The sequence below is a fragment of the Scyliorhinus canicula genome, chromosome 12 (assembly GCF_902713615.1).
Source record: "Scyliorhinus canicula chromosome 12, sScyCan1.1, whole genome shotgun sequence".
NCBI classification, from domain to species: domain Eukaryota; kingdom Metazoa; phylum Chordata; class Chondrichthyes; order Carcharhiniformes; family Scyliorhinidae; genus Scyliorhinus; species Scyliorhinus canicula.
The window spans coordinates 30,293,493-30,314,367 of record NC_052157.1 but is presented as its reverse complement, the minus strand read 5'-3'; the positions used below and the strand labels follow the sequence as shown (position 1 = coordinate 30,314,367).

Here is a 20,875-nt window from a genome sequence, read left to right as displayed (position 1 = left end):
TTCTGAGAGGAATCGGGGGGGGGGGGGGGGAGTTGTTCTGAGAGGAATCCGGGGGGGGGGGGGAGTTGTTCTGAGAGGAATCCCGGGGGGGGTTGTTCTGAGAGGAATCCCGGGGGGGGGGTTGTTCTGAGAGGAATCCCGGGGGGGGGGGGGGGGGAGTTGTTCTGAGAGGAATGGGGGGAGGGGGTTGTTCTGAGAGGAATCCCGGGGGGGGGGGGAGGGGTTGTTCTGAGAGGAATCCCGGGGGGGGGGGGGTTGTTCTGAGAGGAATCCGGGGGGGGGGTTGTTCTGAGAGGAATCCCGGGGGGGGGGGGGGGAGGGGTTGTTCTTAGAGGAATCCCGGGGGGGGGGGGGGGGGGGAGTTGTTCTGAGAGGAATGGGGGGGGGGGGGGGAAGGGAGAGAAATTTCACAAATTCCACTTTCCTCACTGCCAACAGGTGACGCTAATTGCATGATTTCAAATGTGTGGCAACTGAACAGAAGGAAACCGAATTACACCCGATAGCAATTCTCAAGTACAATATTGGTCCATCTCCCAGAGATATGAGCAGAATGTTATTGAATTTCTAAAAGAGTTATCCTGGACAATTCTCCACCTCTGCGGAGGTAATGACACAAACCAGAGCTTTCGTATTGTGCAATAAAAGCTTGCATGGTCCAACAGATAACTCCTGCAATCTACTATTCGTCTTCACATCCCGACTGCAGTGACAAAAGCCGACTAGTTACTTGGGCTGCTCTGTTTTAAAGGTAATGACTTATGTATATGTTTTTCGACTAGACTTGATACTTTATAGTTAAATTGTATTTCATCGCCCTGCATCCCTGTTTCAGTTATCAGCCATTTTTCAGCGTGGAATTTTGCAATGATTCCCTGCAGATCATTCTTGTCTCATCGCCCTCTTATGAGCCGGGAGCACCTTTGTTCAGCCTACAATGCAGTGACACTAGATGCTGGTGACACACATCGTTTTACATAACGGCCATACACAACTTTACAAAGTGTTGCTCCTCACGCTGCGGTAATTACTTTGAATAAAGAGGTACGTGCATTATTTGTAATGTCCCTGCTGTTGTTGTTGCCCCCCCCCCCCCCCCCCCATACATTTAATTGTAACAAATGTCAACTTCTCGCAACACCGCCAGCCTGAGCTATGTATTAATGCAAACGTAATGATCTAACTGTAGGGGGAATGTTAGAAAACAACGACAGCTAGAGGTGTATTTTTTTCGAGGAAACAATGTAGAGATTGTGCAGCATTGAAAACGCGACGTTATTTCGGCTCGCGAATCTGCTCACTGCACTGTTTGCCTCTTGGTAATGTTGTGCTCTTGAAGGCTTAAAAAAACCCCAGCGTGGAACCAGTTCCAACCCACTAATTAATTCTGGGTATAACGGAACTGTCTTGGTATGTTCCCTCCCGAGTGTAAAGATGCGCTAAATCAGTTTTACAATGGAATTCTGTTACATGAAATTGATTACGAGAGCCTCCAAAAGATGCTTCTGATTTACTATTGTCATAGTCTAGTTAACATTTAATAAAGGCACAGAAACATTTTAATACACGCAGGAAGGTTGCGCCATACTTTGATTGTGCTATTTATATAATGGTCTTGAACACTAACTGAGGCTGTCTAAATTTAAGCAGAAAATTATATTCAATTAAAATTATATTCAATTACCAATGCAAAAGAGTCTAGGTAAATCATTGTCCAATAGCACTGAAAGGTAACAGCATATGTTGAAACTCAAATCATTGTTTGAAACTATTTTGTGTTTTGTTTAAAAACAAATGAATAAACGACGCAGTATAAAAAACACCTGCAAATTAGATTTAATTTGCAACATTTCTTCCAGATGTGATCTTGTATGACTGAGTATGGAAGTCCACATTTCTTTACAAATTTATTGGAATAACTGGACTTAATCTCACAAATCGGCCCTTGACCAAATAAACCGCTTGAAAGTGTAACCGCTTGAAAGTGTAACTCGAGTGATTTTTAAAAAAATGTCCATAATAAATGGGCAGATCATTGATGATCCACTCGGTGGTTTAAATAAGTTGTGTTTGTAATTCGGTAAAACACGATATTTAGTGTTTTTAAAAAAGCTGTTATGTCTGAAACACATCATTATTAAGATATGAAAGATAAATGGAAAAATGTCATATATTAAGACACCGTGTCTCACCCGAGGTTGTCCATCTGCGTGTGATACTAGCATTATTTTTCTTAGAAAATGCGTCAGCCAAAGTAGACCACCGAAACACTGCAGAAGAGGCTTAGCTATAAAGGATTCTCTTGCCTCTTAAATACAATCTTGCATTGAGACAATGGGTCACAGCAAAAGTGCAACACTGTGATTTTACAAATTTATGAATCGTTTTAAATTCTGTTTATTGTTAGCTCAGATTTGGAATCTGATAAAATTGTTTTGAATGCAATCAACCTACTGGTGCCGTTGTAATTCTGGCGGCAGCGCAGTTTTCTAAGAGCGTCTACTTGCAAAATGGGCCAAACGGCCTGATTCTGTGCTATCCGATTCTTCAATTCTATGTAGATGCTCTAATTTGAACTCATTAGAAGTTGGCCGAAATGGAATGCCACTCATTACATATATATCTACGTGCAAATGTATTTTCTTTCGTATACAAACCGATTTCAGATAGGGGAGTATCTCAATTTATGTGGCGCCAGGCGCGACCTTGGCGTTCCAAAAACAAAATCGGCCTGCTTTATTGTTAGGGAGGATTTGGTGTGACATGCATTTATCCAGAAAGAAGCACTCCAGATGATTTGTTTTTGGAGTTTAATTTACAATTTACGAAGTTACTGTGCTCTGTAGTATCGAGGGATCATCACTCGAGCCTAAACTGGTTTGGAAACTCCGATGACATTGGAGAAAATGGTCACGTCTTTCGGTTCATGTGAGCATGAGTTCAGTGGGAATTATGTTTCCAATTTAATTACAGTAACTTGCTGTAATTTGCTGAGCAAATGTAACTTGCTGAGCAAATTAGGGCATCTTTACATCCAGTGCTGGAAGGAAGCTGGGGAGTTTTTTTTTCAAATGTTGAATACATCGCTTCGACCCCCCGCTCCTGTCTGATTTTAAGAATGAGTGTTTTTTTTGAAATTCTGTCCTGCCTCTTGTCAGTGGAAGCGAAGTTCCCAACACGTCAAGCGGCGGAATGTGACGATGCTTGTCTATGGGGGTCGGGACCGGGACATGGGCGCTTGCTCTCTCTCACTCTCCGAAGATCTTTTGTGGTTTCAAAGAGCAGAGGATTTTGGGACCGACTGCCATGTTGCCCTAACTTCCGTTTTCCCCCCTCCCCTCCTCGTTTGTCGTCGCTGTTTCAACAGAAATGCGATGCTGTGGAAAATAGGCAAGATGAGCAAATGTAGCAAGACGGCATTTGTAACATGTTTAACCGTCGCTGGGTGAACCCAACAATCCGGGCGGTTCCGAATGTCACGTTGCGTTTCAAATGAGCTGGGACGGGCCCTCCATAAATCTTCCGTTTCGAACTTGGTATCGATCGATCGCCTCCTCCTCCGCTGCCCCCCCCCCCCCCCCCATCGCTTGAGGATTACCGCGTCCGGTGATGAACCAGCAAAGATTTTTTTTAAGAGGCTGGGCGAACAAACATGTAAAAGCCTCTTTTTTTTTGTTAGAATTAACGAACCACGATTCAAAACACCCCTGACGATCAGTAAAACTCGCACTCATCATACTTCTATTAATTTGTATCCTCCTTGGCAACACCCATTTGTGTTTACATTATTCCGGCCGAATAACCTTTAGAAGGAGGTCGACAAGAGCAAATGTTTGAAATCTGAAAATTTAAAAAATGGAGTACTCAGCAGGTCTGGCAGCATCAGTGGCAAAGAGAAACAGTTAACGGCCGGGTCAACAAAACAGGGAAAAAGTTAGAGATGTACCAGATTTTAAGCAGAACAGAAGAAAAAAGAAAAATAATGATCCTCAAGGCAGGAGAGGTTTAATGGTTAAATGGTGGTACAAGGCAAAAAAGTAGAGGTACTGCGAAAAACAAAATATGGGTCTGGAGGCGTTAATAATGGCAATAACTGAATCAATAGCAGTGGCCGAAAATGGGAATTGTGGTTGATTCTGTTTGGAAGTCAACAAAAGAGAAAAAGGTACGAGGTATTTTGTCTTGCTTTCAAAACCGTACATACGGGCAGCACGGTAGCACCGTGCTTAGAACGGTTGCTTCACAGCGCCAGGGTCCTGGTCTGTGCAGAGTCTGCACGTTCTCCCCGTGTCTGCGTGGGTTTCCTCCCAGTCCAAAGATATGCAGGTTAGGTGGATTGGCATGTTAAATTGCCCTTAGTGTCCAAAAATGTTAGGTGGCGTTACGAGGATAGGGTGGAGGTGTGGGGCTTAAGTAGGGTGCTCTTTCCAAGTGCTGGTGCAGACTCAATGGGCTGAATGGCCTCCTTCTCCACTGTAAATTCTATGTTCTAAATTGAAAATGAAATACTGCAGTACTTTTAAATTTGGTGCATGATTATAGGTGCTGTTGGAAAACTGATATACTTTCCTATTAGATAAATCGAATTATAAATATTTACAAATGAAAAAAGGATGGAAACACTCAGGTTGGGCATCATCTTGTCGAGAGAGTCAGAATTCAAATTTCTCGTCAATAATGTTGAATCAGAACTGGGGATACGTGAATAGGTAACAGTTCAATTTGGATGAACAATTGATCTTCCTATGTGCACCACTTTTGTTTCACACAATCTATCCTGCAACAGAGTACACAGTGCAATCGAGCTTTAACTCATGTGGTTTTAAGAGCCTGCACTGGTTTTTAAAAAATCATAACTTACCAAATGGGAGGGCAATGTATTTTAATTGTTGTTGCAAACTTTTTAGACAACTAGAAAGGACTGCTTGGAGGCATGATTGGTTCTGATGAAGGGCCTGAAGACATCGACTGCTTATTCCTCCACAGGCGCTGCCAGACCTGCTGAGCATTTGCAGCATTTTCTGGATCAGATTTTCAGAGCTGCAGTTTTGCTCTGCACACAATGAGTGAAATAATTCTGACAGAAGTTAGAATAATTCGGTGAACGTTTCCCCCTCATCGGACGAAAGTCCATCCAGCGTGGCCACCCGCACGCTGGAGGAAGATGACATCTCAAGTGTGTGGAATTGGAGCCCATCCGGCTCCGTCAGCTGTCAATCACAGGCCGCCTCACCGCCACCGCCTGCCGCGCAAACAAAAGCGTCCACGGAGAGACGAAACGCGCGCGGCTCGGAGGGATACGGCGTCGTAACCGACGCGGTGATGCGGCGCACCCTCCCTCCCAGAAAACAACATGTCCGCCTGAAGGAGCCGCGGGGGTAGCGGAGGGCCATAACCGGCGGGGGTGGGAGGGAAAGAGAGTGAGGAAGAGCTGATTGAGCCAGCCCAACCGGCTTGTCTGTCACCGGTTGGGTTGGAGAGGGGGGGTTTGTGTGTGGAGAGAGGAGTGGGGTGGGTAGGCGGGCCAAAGTGGGGGGAAGGAAGGAAAGTGGCGGGGGAGGAGGGAGTTTAAAAAGCCCCTCACTCATCACGCAACCCGGCGGCGAGTGTGTGCGCTGGCGGCAGTCGGATGTTCGCTGGAAGGGGGTGGGGGAGAGCGAGGTGAGTGAGTGAGCAAGGGCGGGAGGGAGGGAGGAGAGTCGTTAAAGTTGGCCTGTGGAGGGAGGGGGTGAGTTTAGTGTCATGGGGGAGGGGGTCGAGATAGATCCCCAATGTCCCTCCCCCGAACCTCGCCATGTCCCGCCTCTCCCTGCCTTCAGCCTGCAGCGACAGCCGCCCCCCTCAGACCAAACCCGCCGACAGCAGGGTGGAAGAGAGCCAAGGATTTATTTCAAACCCACGAGGGACCGACCCCCCCCTCACACCCCCACAACAACACAAAAAAACACCGGGGATTGTTCTGCACAGAAACTTAATACTGATGATTTGCTTGGCTTGTTGGTTCTGCCAGTCGAGGCTAAATGGTCTTTGTTTTGTGGAATTATGTTAGAGGGCTTGCTTGTCATTTCTCGTACAGTAACTCTTGTGTTTCCGAAGGGTCGCCGTCGTTTTCTGCGGTAGGATATTTTTTTGGAACCTGATGCAGGCTCTCACCTGCACGGCAACTTTTCTGGATTATTTTTGTTTTTGTCAGTGAGTCGGAGCCTTCCTTAGATTAAAAAAAAAATTAAATTTCGTTTTTTTCTCCCCAACCTCCCCAGCAAACCCCTTTGAAGGTGTTTGCTAAGGGTTTTATCTTTTTAAAAAATATATATTTTCCAAACAATGTTTTTTTGAATAAATCATGTAATTATGCTTTGTTCTTAGGTTTAGTGAGAGTAAATCAAGATGAACCCACAGCAGCGGATGGCCGCTATAGGAACGGACAAGGAATTGAGCGATCTGCTGGATTTTAGTGCGGTATGATGCTTGGAGGCTTTTATTATTAACACGGTTTTCCCATCACTCAAAAGCCATGTGCCTTCGCCTTGCTTAGTCAAAAGGGTGTCTCTGAAGTTTACTGTTATGGCTAGGCGAGCCGAAGGGCAGGTTCACTAGGAAATAAATGCAAAACAGTTTGAAGTAATGTGGCGTTCAGCACGAGCTTAATTTTCAGTTCAGCATTGAGTTATTTCAGAATTCGTGCATCGCCTGAAGTTACTGCTGGAGTTCTACTGATCAGTGTTGTCAAATAAATGGTAGTGGCAAGTATATTTTTGAATTATAAATCGTCCAGTATTAATTTTTTTTTCTTAGAAATTAGTCCTTATTATAATTGCATTAACAAAATTTAGTCGAGTCAATCTGCAATGGCTAAAATGTATATCAACATTTTGTCAATAGATAATTTAATTTGATGTCATAAATATATAAAAAAATAAAAGGTATTTGTCATTTTGCACCTACATTTTGACTACGCCATTACAAAGGATAATCTTATCAGTACAGTCTGACGTGTTTGATTTTCATGATCTAAAATATAGATCACTCATTAATCTCTGCATTTTTTTTTAGATGTTCTCTCCTCCTGTTAATAGTGGAAAAAATGGACCAACCACACTGGCAAGCAGTCAATTTGGTGGCTCAGGTAAGACTGATATGATGTTGCTGCATTGGATGTTTTTTTGATGAATTTATGGTTTTTTTCCCCCAACTTTATAGCAGAGATGTATCAAACTTGGGTGTTTGTGCAGTTAGTGTTGGAACCTTCTGAATGCTGCCATCCGATGTGCTATCTGAAAAGTGCTAATTTTCTTGTCGGAATGTTGTCATGTCAGCAATTATTTGGGATGATTGGGATATATTAAACTGCTTACTGGTAAAACTTTAATCTTAATTTGGAGGTTCGAAGATTAGTGCAGAGACTGTAAGTGATATTTAGTGCTATTACCTACTGTAGGAAGATCCATATTTTGAAATAGAATCCTGTTTTTTTTTTTAACAAGGACTTTTGTGGGCAATTAGGAAAATACATTCTCAATTTGAAGATTGAATTTGAGTTTTGATATTAGTGGAATTTCAAGAGGTATTTTTAATCTGGCAAAGGTTGATCAATTTAAGAAATTACTTTCTGAATATTTTCCAATGACGTGTGGTTAATTGGCAGCATTTTGTGTTGTAACTTGGGTTGTAGGGAGTAATGACTGTGATCAGGGAGTAATGACTGTGATCATGGTTATTAATGCTTTTGTGGTATCTGTGGTTTTCTACAGTACTAAGGTGCTATCAAGTGTTACAATAACTGAGCATTGTGATCACATGAGAAGAAGCTATTTGGTGGACTTGCATCTCCTAACGCATGAGAAGTACTGCATGTAGTACAGATCTGAAGTTGAATGCTGTAATTTGACCCTGTTCCTTATACTTGAAGGTTGTTTTTCTGACCATTGTTTTTATAATGAATTTGCATTTGGATCAGAATTATTATTGCTACTTTTTTTGTATGGAATTTGGATTAATGAAAAAAATACTTCTAACCAAACTTAGTGAGTGCGACATGGAAAAGGAAGAAATGTTACTCCTTCATGAATTTGCTCTATTTTGATATTTGCAGACTGCGCCTTCTTGGTGACAGTTATGTGCACATTTGAAGTTACTTGACACATACAATTTTGTCCATCCTTAGATGTTTGGTTGTTTAGACGTGCATATTGACTTTCGAGGCTTCTAGTTTGTCAACTTCATTGTTAGATGTTTCTGTCTAACTGAAAAATAAAAACTTTGTTTCATGTTCTGATGGTGTTTCGGCTTACTTAGATATGTGCACTAACTTTAACAACCTTAAAAGAATTATTGATCATGGTTGGTATTTTATTTTCAGAAATGTTTTGTCTTTTTCATTCTGTAGTAACAAAAGTAGCAATTTTATTTCAGTTAAATCTAGTCGAGTCTAATGTCCCATTAGTTAATCCTTTTGGTTTACTTGTCATATGTATGACTGGGTCATTGTCTGTGCGGAGTCTGCACATTCTCCCCGTGTTTGCGTGGGTTTTCTCCGGGTGCTCCGGTTTCCTTCCACAATCCAAAGATGTGCAGGTTAGGTGGATTGGCCATGCTAAACTTCCCTTCCTGTTCAAAAAGGTTAGGAGGGGTTATTGGGTTGTGGGGATAGGGTGGAAGTGAGAGCTTCAGTGGGTTGGTGCAGACTCGATGGGCTGAATGGCCTACTTCACTGTAAGTTCTGATTTCTATGTTTCAAGGTTCCAGAGAAAATTGAAAATTTTAATACAAATCCTTACCTTCAATATAATATTGAAATTATAAATGTGTAAAATAATTGACATCAGAATACAAGAGAATAATTTAATTGTTGCAGTCTGGAACTTGACTTTTCTCAAGTAGTACTTGAGTTGCCACCCTGCAAAAGTTTGAAACTATTCTACATTTGAATAGTCTGTTTCACAGGCTAGTAAGATGATGCTGTTAAAACTGTGCTTGTGTGTTTAAATAGAATATTTCAATTCTTTTATGCCGCCATTTTAACAGTGTTTTCAGTACTGGTTACTGAAATGTTAAATGTCTTTTGGCTTAATAAGATGTTTTCTTTCATTGAGCATTTATAGAACACTTTGTCAGGAAGCAGTGCCTTTTGTAATATGTGTATATGTCTTGGATTACATAAATTAGTTACCCAACCCATGTTTCAGTAACACTGCACCAGATATATGTTGAATTCCTAACAATTTGAGCTGTCTGGCATGACCTACATGCAGATATATGTTGAATTCCTAACAATTTGAACATGTCTGGCATGACCTGCATATTGGCTAAAGTTACTGTTTTTGTAGAAATGAAATAATAGATCAGAGCAAAGTTAGACACCATACAGTGTAAGGCAGTAGTTTAGAATACATATACCGCCTGTTAGGTACAATGAAATTTAACATGAACCCGAAACCATTTAATATCTGGTCTGATGATAAATACCATGTAGTAATCTAGTTCAACTAACTGGGATGATTAAATCTGAGATCGAGTGCTACTGCTGGATTAAATTAATTTAGTGGCTTCAATAGATTAATGTGTATTTTGATCCATGTAAGCAAATGTACTAATTGGTAACTTTTTTTCATTGTCTTGTATTTTGAAATTGAAATACAAAATATTGAAATTTTGACAGTTCTATTCCAACAAAAGGTTGAGGAATCTTTGATTAAATTTCAAACTTGTGTAAAATGCTATACTGCATGCATAATATTGGTGTGTGCTTTCTGTCCTTCATGCAATTGCTGGGTTGACATCAGGACTTTGGCACTTCTGGTTTGATTTAAACCAGTGATGGGCAACCTAGGCTAGTGAGTGGGTTGCTCGAGTGGCCCTCCTTCATCTCAGTGTGCCGTAAGATTGACATCAAGCATGTTCACCAGCCATGAATAAGATTAAATGCATTTAACACGCTGAATATTTCACAACGAGTTACAGAAAATGCTTTATTATATATGCATTAATAAAGCTACCATCAACTTCAAATGGCAAATATTTACACTTTGTCTGCAGAGGTAGCGCACGGCTCTCACGCTTGCAATAAGCAACCATCTCACTTCACATGTCCTTGCTTTACATGCATATCACTTCAGTCACACTGACTAATGCTTTCGAAGAATGAACTTGGTTCAGTCAGCTGGTGACCTGAAGCTCCATTCCAAAACTCAGTCATTTAATCCAACTACAACTTCTTCAGTTTGGAAATACCTTATTTTGGGCCTGATGGTAAAGTAAGACCCATGTACTTTTTGCTGATCACAGGGTAGTATTTGAAGAACAGCAGAAGTATGCCATTCTAGCTAATCCTATTAGCAGACGATCATTTTTCCTTTGGCTAACATGATCAAAAATAGGTTAACTGGTCACTTTAAATTTACTGTTTTTAGGTTTTGCAGGTATACATGGTTACAGCTGTACAATCACCATTTTGAGAGAGTTTTGATTAGCTAACAAATTACGAGAAGCAAATTTAAGTTAGATGAGTCAACAAGTTGGATAGAATTAACATTTTGTGCATCTTGTAACTCATGAATTCAGAAAATAAATTACATTAGAACATTGTAAATGCATGATGTTAGTGGTTTTATTCGATAGAATCATCACCATGCATAAGAGGGCCATTCAACCCAGGCACAGTAACATAGTGGTTAGCACTACTGTTTCACAGCACCAGGGACCTGGGTTCAATTCCTGCTTGGGTCTGTATGTTGTCCCTGTGTCTTCGTGGGTTTCGTCTGGGTGCTCCAGTTTCCTCTCTCAAGTCCTGAAAGACGTGCTTATTAGATGAATTGAACATTCTGAATTCTCCCTAGAGTGTACCCGAACAGGCGCCGGAGTTTGGTGATGAGAGGGTTTTCCTGTAACTTCATTGCAGTGTTAATGTGAGCCTACTTGTGACAACAATAAAGATTATTATTACAAAAGAGCATTTCCCCGAGGCCCACTCCCCCGCCTTATGCCTATCCCTGTATCACTGCACATTGATCATGACCAATCCACCTGGTCCGTGGGAGGAAACCAGAGCACCTGGAGGAAACCCATGCAGACATGTAGAGAATGGGCAAACTCCACACACAGGCACTCACCTAAGGCTGGAATCGAGCCTGGGTCTCTGGCACTGCAAGGCAGCAGTGCTAACCACAGTGTTGCCCATTATTGAGGTAGCTTGCACATCAAACTAATACAGTAAGGCATTTAAAGAGTAACTATGAAATTTGCAGAAGTGCAATTTGTACATTATTAAATAACATCTGGAAGACTTGAGTTTCTGAACATGAAGGTTGTGGGTCACATTCTGTGTCAAAGTATGCCAATTTGACTGAATGCTTTATACTTTCAGGAATATATTGCTTTTTCTGAGCTTGCAATACTAGCAAAATTGCTTGTTCATCCTTAAATTAGTGGACACAGATTTCCTAATAACAATAACTGAACTGAGATATTGTCTGTTAGTGCTTTCTGCACTACAACTCAAGCCAGTGTGTTGGTACAGCTTTGCTGTGCATTTCCAGTCCATGTGGTGGCAGAACAATGTACCTTTGCATTGGTAAATTATAGATTTTTGAGGGGGAGTTGGGGAGGATTTCACAGTTGAGAATATCTGTGTCATGCAAAATCTACAATGCCATGTAACTTTGCTACGTAAACCATCTCCTATGGATTTGATATTGTCTTAACTTCATTAAAGCCAGTGGGCTGGATGACCATCTACTCTGGCAAGATTCTAGTGTTGCCGGAATCAGTGCAAAAGGTATACTTTTGGAACTGGGGTATCCAATTAACACTAACTCATTTTAAGTTTCCTGGTTGAAGAAGAACTTATTGCTTGGAGCAGCTGATCTGCAAGTGGAGAATTAAAATACTGCTTCAGCAATTTGCCAGCTACAGGTCACAATTGAAAGGATGGTGCAGAATCGCTGGAAGCAGGAACTCTTGTTAACCAGCTGCAGTTTAGCTGTGAGTGTCGCCTTGGATTTAAAGAGGCAAAAATCACTGGGCAGTAATTGGGATATTGGAACCTTGGCTTGCGGAGAAGCTTATGATGCATTCTGGAGTTAACAGTGTTTAACAGCAAAATCTGTGAATTATAGCTCACCATCTTTGGAAAAGCTGTGAAATGGAGTGCTTAAAAACAGCAGAAGCCCCAGGTTTGCATGGGTTTTGTCCCCACAACCCAAACATGTGCAGGGAAGGTGAATTGGGCACGCTAAATTGCCCCTTAATTGGAAAAAAATAATTGGGTACTCGTAAATTTAAAGAAAAAAAACAGCAGCAGCTTGGGATTACAAAAGGAGAGTGGGTGGCAGGGGACATTTGCATCAGCAGTTAGAGCAGGAAAGTAATGGGTAAGTGTTGCTCTTGATGAGGTTGTACTTTAGGATTGAAGAAGTTTGCTGGTGTGGAATGGATTTAATAGTTTCAGGGAGTTGTAGTAAGATGATTTATTGGCCTCATTTAATGTAGTGATAATCCTGTACAGGCAGTGATATAAAGGCTGGATTGTGCCACAATTTTTGGGAGATGCAGGAGTGTTTTGCTGAGAAAATTGGTTCAGGAGGACCACAAAATATGACAGCCATAAGCAGGAGCTGGGTTTGAAGATGGAATGCTTATTTCTTATGGCATTTTTATCGAAATTTACTTTTCAGGGATGCATTGTAGGGTGAGTGGAAATGTTAATGGTGGATGTATAATGGATAAAATTTGTTGCAGTGTGTAAATTTGCGAATGGTATGTTGGTGAAGTGGTTGAAAAAAATGAATTTCGAGATGAACATTGACATAATGATAAAGAATAAATATTGACCAACTTGGATCAGACTAACCATGTTACTGTTCACAGACAAGTTGCTTGGTTGATCCATGTCAGGAAGAATACTCCAGTTTGCAGACGATACCAAAGTGAACAAGATTGTCAACAAAGAGAAATCATGGGACCTGATTCTGAGGATTTGCACGTTTTAAAGATATTGGACCAGTTGGTGTCCAATTCAGTTCAATATGAGTCACAGTACAAAAATTAGCATGGGGTGATGCAGCCAAAGTGTCTGCTAAATGGAGTAACAATTCAATGTGTCCAGGGAAAATACTGGGGATATAATGTATAAATCTACAAACCTCCGCTAACAGCTGCATTGGGGGGAAAAAGCAAAATCTTAAGATTCCAACAATTAGGGTGGGAAACAAATCAAGTAAGTGTTAGGAAAAAAGTACTCGCGCTCTCTCTCACTCTCACTCTCTTCAAGATCAATCAGTTAATGTTGATAACTGCAGTTAACAGTGAAACCTCTTAATTGAACAAATTGTTTAATTTGTTGACGTTTTAAAAAAAAATTCTCATTTTCACATTTTCTCCCAAATTTACACCCAACCATAAATAATCAATAACAAATGTAATGTCAATCCCCATACCAATAACAACAATCCCATCCTCCCACCAAACCCCCAAACATTAGCCCGCATGTTAACATAAATAAATGGCAAAATGATATCCGGAATCACCCATAGTCACCATTAACACATATACTCTCTCTTCTCTCTCCTCTCTTCTCTCTCTTCTCTCTTTCTCTCTCTCTCTCTCTTCTCTCTCTTCTCTCTTCTTCTCTCTTCTTCTCTCTTCTCTCTCTTCTTCTCTCTTCTTCTCTCTTCTTCTTCTCCTCCTTCTTCTCTCCTTCTTCTTCGTTCTTCGTTCTCTCTCTCTGGTCTCATCTTCTCTCCATCTTCTTCTCTCGTCTTCTCCTCTTCTTCTCTCCTTTCTCTCTTCTTCTGCTCTACGTTCGTCTCATTCTCTCATCTTCTTCTCACATCTATTCTTCTCTCTTCTTCTCCTTCTCCTCCTTCTTCTCTGGCTTCTTCTCTCTTCTTCTCTCATTTCTCTCTTCTCATCTCGCTTCTCTCTTCAGTTTCTCCCCTCTTCTTCTCTCTCTCTTCTTCTCTCTTCTCTTCTTCTCTCTTCTTCGCTCTGCTTCTCGATCTTGCTTCTCATCTTCTTCCTCTCTGCTTCTCTCTTCTTCATTCTTCTTCCTCTCTTCCGTCTCTCTCTCTCGTCTCGCTTCCTCTCGATCCTTCTCTCGTCCTCTCTCCTCCTTCTCGCATCCTCCACTTCATCTCCGTCCATCGCCTTCTCTCCTCCGTCTCCTTCCTCCACCTCTCTTCTTCTCTCTTCTTCTCTCTTCTTCTCTCTCTTCTCTCTCTTCTTCCCTCTCTCTCTCTTCTCTCTTCTTCTCCTCTTCTTCTCTCTTTTCTCTCTCTTTCTCTCTCTTCTTCCTCTCTTCTTCTCTCTTCTTCTTCTTCGTCTCTCTTCTTCTCTCTCTTCTCTCTTCTTCTCTCTTCTTCTCTCTTCTTCTCTCTTCTCTCTCTTCTCTCTTCTCTCTTCTTCTCTCTTCTTCTCTCTTCTTCTCTCTTCTTCTCTCTTCTTCTCTCTTCTTCTCTCTTCTTCTCTCTTCTTCTCTCTTCTTCTCTCTTCTTCTCTCTTCTTCTCTCTTCTTCTCTCTTCTTCTCTCTTCTTCTCTCTTCTTCTCTCTTCTCTCCTCCTCCCTTCTCTCTTTGCACATGCACCACTTTAGAGATCACCCTTAAAAACCTCATTCCAGTAATCCTCCAGCTTTGGAGGACTAAAACATATTTTCATAGAATGTACAGTGCAGAAGGAGGCCATTCGGCCCATCGAGTCTGCACCGGCTCCTGGAAAGAGCACCCTACCCAAGGTTAACACCCCCACCCTATCCCCGTAACCCCACCCAACACTAAGGGAAATTTTGGACACTAAGGGCACTTTATCATGGCCAATCCACCTAACCTGCACATCTTTGGACTGTGGGAGGAAACCGGAGCACCCGGAGGAAACCCACGCACACACTGGGAGGATGTGTAGACTCCACACAGACAGTCACCCAAGCTGGAATCGAACCTGGGACCCTGGAACTGTGAAGCGATTGTGCTATCCACAATGCTACCATGCTCTCCACCCCTCACACAATTAATTTGTTTAAGTTGTGCATTATTGAATGTGATTTAATAAAGAATTCAGTCTTCAGTACCAGGGTGAGAAAGTATAGTCGTGTAGATAGACTGAAAAGCTGAGGTGGAAGGAAAATTGAAATGTTGGTGTTTATTGCAAGTGGAATTGAGTTTAATAGCTAATTTTAAAAGGCCATCCTGGGTTAGGGTAATGAAGTGCACAAACATTTACAAATTTCCCTGAACTGAGCAAAATGTTGGTTTGTCTTTTCACAACGGTGGCCTTGGGAGCTAAACAGGCCAAATGTCCTCTGACCCAAGATCAACTGGTGAGCAATGTGGTAGGCAAGTTGCTAGCATATTTCAATAATTGCTCCATTCAGTTGCAGGATAAACATTTTAAGCCAGTCAGGTTTGCATTTTCAGCAAACTTGTTTTTCTAAATGGGTGTGACAATACAGGATTAATCCTTCATAGCATTGATATCATGTTACCATGTGTCTTATCTGTGCCCTCAGTTCATTGCTTTTGTATGCTATTCTTGTGGGGTGCTATTCTTCTGTATTTAAATATATGCCCGTCTAACTTTGCCAAATTTCTGTACAATTTTAACCGTTGCTTCTTTTGATTGGAGAGTTCATTGCTAATATTCTGTCTCCTGCTCCCTGCTCTGATTTGTCCTTGCTCTGATTTTATCCCACCTGAATCTGCCCTCTGGTTCTCACCCCCTTGCAAATCTAGTTTAAATCCTCCCAAACTATGCTTGAAAATCTCCCTGGAAGGACATTTATCCTGGTGTGGTTAAGTTGTAGATTGTTTGGCTCGTACAGATCTCACTTTCCCCAGACTGGCCCCAATGCTGCAGAAATCCTCCCAGCTGCACCATCTCTCCAGCCATGGTTTCATCTGGTCTCTTCTATTTCTACAGTAATGTGCACATCGCCTTGGGAGTGATCTGAAGATTCCTACTTCCGAGGTCCTGCTCGCCATTCTCTTTCCCAATTCCTTCAACTTCGGCCTGCATGACCTCATTCCTTTTCCTACCTACATTGTTTGCACCAATGTGGACCATGACCTCCAGCTGTGCATCCTCATTCACAATACTCTGTTGTAGTTTGGTGACATCCTTTACCCTGGCACCAGGGAGGCAACATGTCATCATAGAAGCATGTCTGCGACCATAGAAGTGCCTGTCTGTTCTTTTAACTAATGGATCCCCGAGAACTCTTCCCCTCCTCCCTTATAGCTGAGCCACCCGGGCTGCCACAAATTTGACTCTGACTGCACTCTCCGAGGAACCAACGTCCAAAACACACAACCGATTAGTGAGTGGGACCTCTGAGGACTCCTGCACAAACTACCTGGTTCTGTTGGGCTGCCTGATGGTTACCCGTTCCTTTTTTCCCTCCATGCTCCGAGCCTGCGGTGTGACCGCCACTTTGAATGTGCTAGCCACCTGGCTGTCACTCTCAGTGCACCACTGTGACTCCAACCGCTGCTTGAGCTCTGAAACCTGGAGCTAGAATTCCTGGACCTGGTCTCACTTACTGCACGTGATCATCTGGGTCTCTGGTAGTGCCCATGACTTGCACATATTACAGGACACTCATTCAACATGACCGAGCTATCCTACCACGTCTTAACTTTACTTTTGTTAACTTAATTTTACTTTGGTTTACTTGGATTCATTTTATTTTGCCTTAATTCGCTTGGTCTCAATTGCACTCACCATGTTCTCTGTCTCACTCTGACATAGATTTCCTGTCTCCTTGTACAAGAACATAGAGTGCAGAAGGCAACCATTCGAGTCTGCACCAACCCACTTTAAGCCCTCACTTCCACTCTACCCCAGTAACCTAATAACCCCATCTAACGTTTTTTGGACACCAAGGGCAATTTAGCATGTCCAATCCACCTAACCTGCACGTCTTTGGACTGTGGGAGGAAACCAGAGCACCCGGAGGAAACCCACACAGGCATGGGGAGAATGTGCAGACTCCGCACAGACAGTGACCCAGCGGGGAATCAAACCTGGGACCCTGGCGCTGTGAAGCCACTGTGCTAACCACTGTGCTACGGTGCTACCCACACTACCTACTGATTGTGCAGTTTGAAAAACTAGTCTCTTGTGTTGACCTTCTGATGGGTCACAAGCTAGTTTTTTTACTTGGTAGAGTAATTAACGCCAATTGAACCAACTCCTTTCAGCTGACAAATAATTGCCACTACCCTGCAGTTCCCAGTTTAACAAAGCCGTCTTACTTAGTTGAAGGTTGTTAGTTCTATGTCAGATCTTGACTCTTTCAGAGGTGAACCTAATTTGCTACTGTCTGCATCTCACTTGAACGTAGTCTCCTGTTTCCTTGCGTGCCCTTCAATGTAGTCAGATGTCCTCCGGCTCTTCACAGAAGCATTGTAAAGCAAAATATGACACCCAACCGCATAAGGATATGTTGGGCCAGATGAGCAAACGCTTCATTAAGGAATTGTGTTTTGAGGAAGTGTCTTGAGGAAAATGTGGTGTAGAGTGGGAATTCCAGAGCTTAGGGCCTGGCCAATAGGGATCGGTGGAGGAGCGGCTCAAATTGGGGATGCACAAAAGGCTAGAATATCTCTTTTGAGGGTTTTGGAGCTGGAGGAGATTGAAGTTTTGATGACCTCACTTTTACAGAGGGCAGAATGTGGGAGACAAGCCAGGATTGTTTTGGGAGATTAAAATCTGGAGGTAACAAAGCAATGGATAAGGATTTCAGTAGCAGACTAGCTGAGATAAGGACTGTAAGACAATGTTGCGGAGGTGACGGAGGGAAATAAGTGATCTTATTAGTGGTGTGGGTTAGCAGCTCTTCTAGGAGTCCAGGATGATGCCAAGGTTGCAAGCATTAGCCTCAGACTGTTGTGAGGAAGAGGGACTGGAGTTGGTAGCAAGTGAATGGACTTCAGTTTTCCCAATATTTTGTTTGGGAGAAATTTCCGCTCATCCACTACTGGATCTTGGAAAAACAGTCTGAGTCAGTGGAGGTGTCTCGATGAGTTTGGAGGTAGAGCTGGGCGACATGAGTGCACATGTGCAAACTAATGCTGTGCTTTGAATAATAATGCAAAGGAGTTGTATATGAAAAATAAGGGTTAGGGATGGATTTGTGGAGGACCCCTATGAAGTTTGAAGACTTTGGGTAGATTTGATGTCATCCTATCAATAGAGACACTTAGCAGTGTCCTGAAAATTGGCTTTCTTTATTGTAAAATGGCTTTTATTTGCTCTGCAAGCTTGAAATTCCAATAATTGAAGTACACAATGTCCATTTAGCTGCTGTCTCCCCCACTAGTATTGTCCATTGTTTTTTTTTAAACGGTTAACTCTATATTACCTGCAGATGCTTTGGGACAGTGCCAGTTTTTTTCATTTTTACATGATTTTAAAAATTTGTCATCAGCTGATGACTTTGCAGTTGCATATTTCGGTAAAACATTGCATCTGATGGAATGTCTAACATCAGATCGCAAAAGGAGATATAGCAACAGTAATTTGTATTCATAAAGTGCTTTTAGAATGAAGCAGATTCCATCTTTCCTGGCATGTATTGGCACTCGCATTTAATTTTCCTGAATCCTCCCTCCTTGTTGCTGCTCCAAGAGGTAGAACCCTGACCCATATTTCTAGCTCAATTCCTCGAGAGAGGAATTCGCATTGGACAACAGCCAGGAATGACACTGACATTTGCCAGTAAATTTGGCCGTAGAAGACGCTGCCTAAAATACTCACTCTGCAATGTGGATGTTTGGCATGTGCGGTGTTCAGTTGGAATCGGAAGTTGAAGGGAGATTTTGTGCTGAAATGTTTGAGCAGGCAAACGGTGAATGACTTTTTGATGGTAAATGAGTTGGCAGTGAGGAGATATAAACTTAGGACTTGTGTTAAAGGAGTGGTGAGTAGAAATCTTTCCAGAGTTTTTTTTTTTCTCGGTATGTGAAGCCATATCGCAAATCTACAAATTCTGGGAAGTCATGCTAAACATGTATAAAGTATTGGTTTGGCCTATTTGACGCATTATGTCCAATGCTGGACTGGGGGGTATAAAAGAAAGTTGCTAAAATGGTTCCAGTTGTGAGGGATTGCAATCAAGCTGGCGAAGCTGGTTGTTCTCCATTTAGCAGAAACTGAAGAGATTTTGTAAAGGTGTTTGATAAGAGGTTAGGTAAGAGTAAAAGAAGAGAAACTATTTCCAGTATCTGAAGGGTTGATGACCAGAGCGCACAGATTTAAGCCAATTGATAAAAGAACTAGAGGTGATGTGAGGAAAAACCTGGGATGCAATAAGTGTTTATCACTTGAATGCACTGCCTGGGGCGGTACGGTGGCGCACTCGTTATTACTGCTGCCACACAGTGCTGAGGACCCGGGTTCGATCCAGGCCCTGGGTCACTGTGCAGGGTGGGTGAATTGGCCACGCTAAATTGTCCCTTAATTTGGGGGGGGAAGAATAAATGCACTGCCTGATGGGTGCAAATCTATTATCATAGAATTTGCAGTGCAGAAGGAGGCCATTCGGCCCATTGAGTCTGCACCGGCTCTTGGAAAGAGCACCCTACCCAAGGTCAACACCTCCACACTATCCCCATAACCCAGTAACCCCACCCAACACTAAGGGAAATTTTGGACACTAAGGGCACTTTATCATGGCCAATCCACCTAACCCGCACATCTTTGGACTGTGGGAGGAAACCGGAGCACCCGGAGGAAACCCACGCACACAAGGGGAGGATGTGCAGACTCCGCACAGACAGTGATCCAAGCTGGAATCGAACCTGGGACCCTGGAGCTACGAAGCAATTGTGCTATCCACAATGCTACCGTGCTGCTCATAATAATAGCTTATTGTCACAGGTAGGCTTCAGTGAAGTTACTGTGAAAAGCCCCTTGTCCTGGCCTTGTTCTTCATTACAAGCCAGTTATTTAGCCCACTGTGCTAAACCAGCCCCTGGTTTGTCTTCAAAATGGAATTGGTGAAAATAAATGGCAAAGCAATGGGGAAACAACAGAGAAGTGGAAAAGCAGGATTGCTCTTCAGAATGCAGATATGATGGCCCAAATGACAGCCCCTAATGCTGTGTTTTTGTATCTGTGCATAGAAGTCGAGTCATTTTCCATGTTTGGTGACAATTGATTAAATGCTTGACAAAAGATGTCGGTGGCCATTGCTCATCCATGGTAATTTAAACCTCTTGATTTAAAGACTTGATCTAAAGGCCTTGCTTCTTTCTGCAGGATTTTCAGGCCTCTGTCTGCTTTCATCTATCCACCTGTAACCTGTTGATTCAACTAATCTCCCAAGGAAGTGGTGGTATAGTGCCACTGTCACTGGACTAGCAATCCAGAGCCACAGGCTAATGCTCTGGAAACAGATTTAAATCCCAGCATGGCAGCTGGTGGAAATTGAATGAATAAATCTAGAATTAAAAAAACTCATCTCCATCCCCATGAAACCCTTGTCACAAAAATCCATCTGATTCATGAAATGTCCTTTTAGGGATGGAAACCTAGGGCAGTACAGTGGCACAGTGGTTAGCATTGCTGCCTACGGTGCTGAGGACCTGGGTTCGAATCCCGGCCCTGGGTCACTGTCCGTGTGGAGTTTGCACATTCTCCCCGTGTCTGCGTGGGTTTCGCCCCCACAACCCAAAGATGTGCAGGTTGTGAATTGGCCATGCTAAATTGCCCCTTGGAAAAAATAATTGGGTACTCTAAATTTATATTTTAAAAAAAGGGAAGGAAACCTGTCAGTCGTACCTGCTCAGCCCCCTCAACCCTACAAAGTCCTCCTGACCAATCCTGGGGATTGTGTGAAGGCTGAATCACGAACAAGCAACAACCCAGGCATAGAAATACTTGT

At 42.5% G+C, this 20,875-nt stretch overlaps 1 protein-coding gene across 12 annotated transcripts in view; it reads left to right on the top strand.

Annotated features, from left to right (window-relative positions):
• Positions 1-459: 459 nt before the first annotated feature.
• The window catches only part of tcf12 (transcription factor 12), a 367,875-nt gene continuing 347,459 nt past the window's right edge, over positions 460-20,875 (top strand). For 5 of the 12 annotated variants that reach the window (XM_038813410.1, XM_038813409.1, XM_038813408.1 and 2 more), the window contains exons 1-3: positions 5,535-5,661; positions 6,367-6,459; positions 7,054-7,126. In XM_038813410.1, the coding sequence (XP_038669338.1) occupies positions 6,388-6,459; positions 7,054-7,126 (145 nt within the window). In that variant the 5' untranslated portion in view covers positions 5,535-5,661; positions 6,367-6,387. Of the gene's footprint in view, positions 752-881; positions 1,045-5,534; positions 5,662-5,724; positions 6,117-6,366; positions 6,744-7,053; positions 7,127-20,875 lie in introns of those variants that run through there. The other 7 variants (XM_038813414.1, XM_038813412.1, XM_038813403.1 and 4 more) reach the window with 6 other exon arrangements.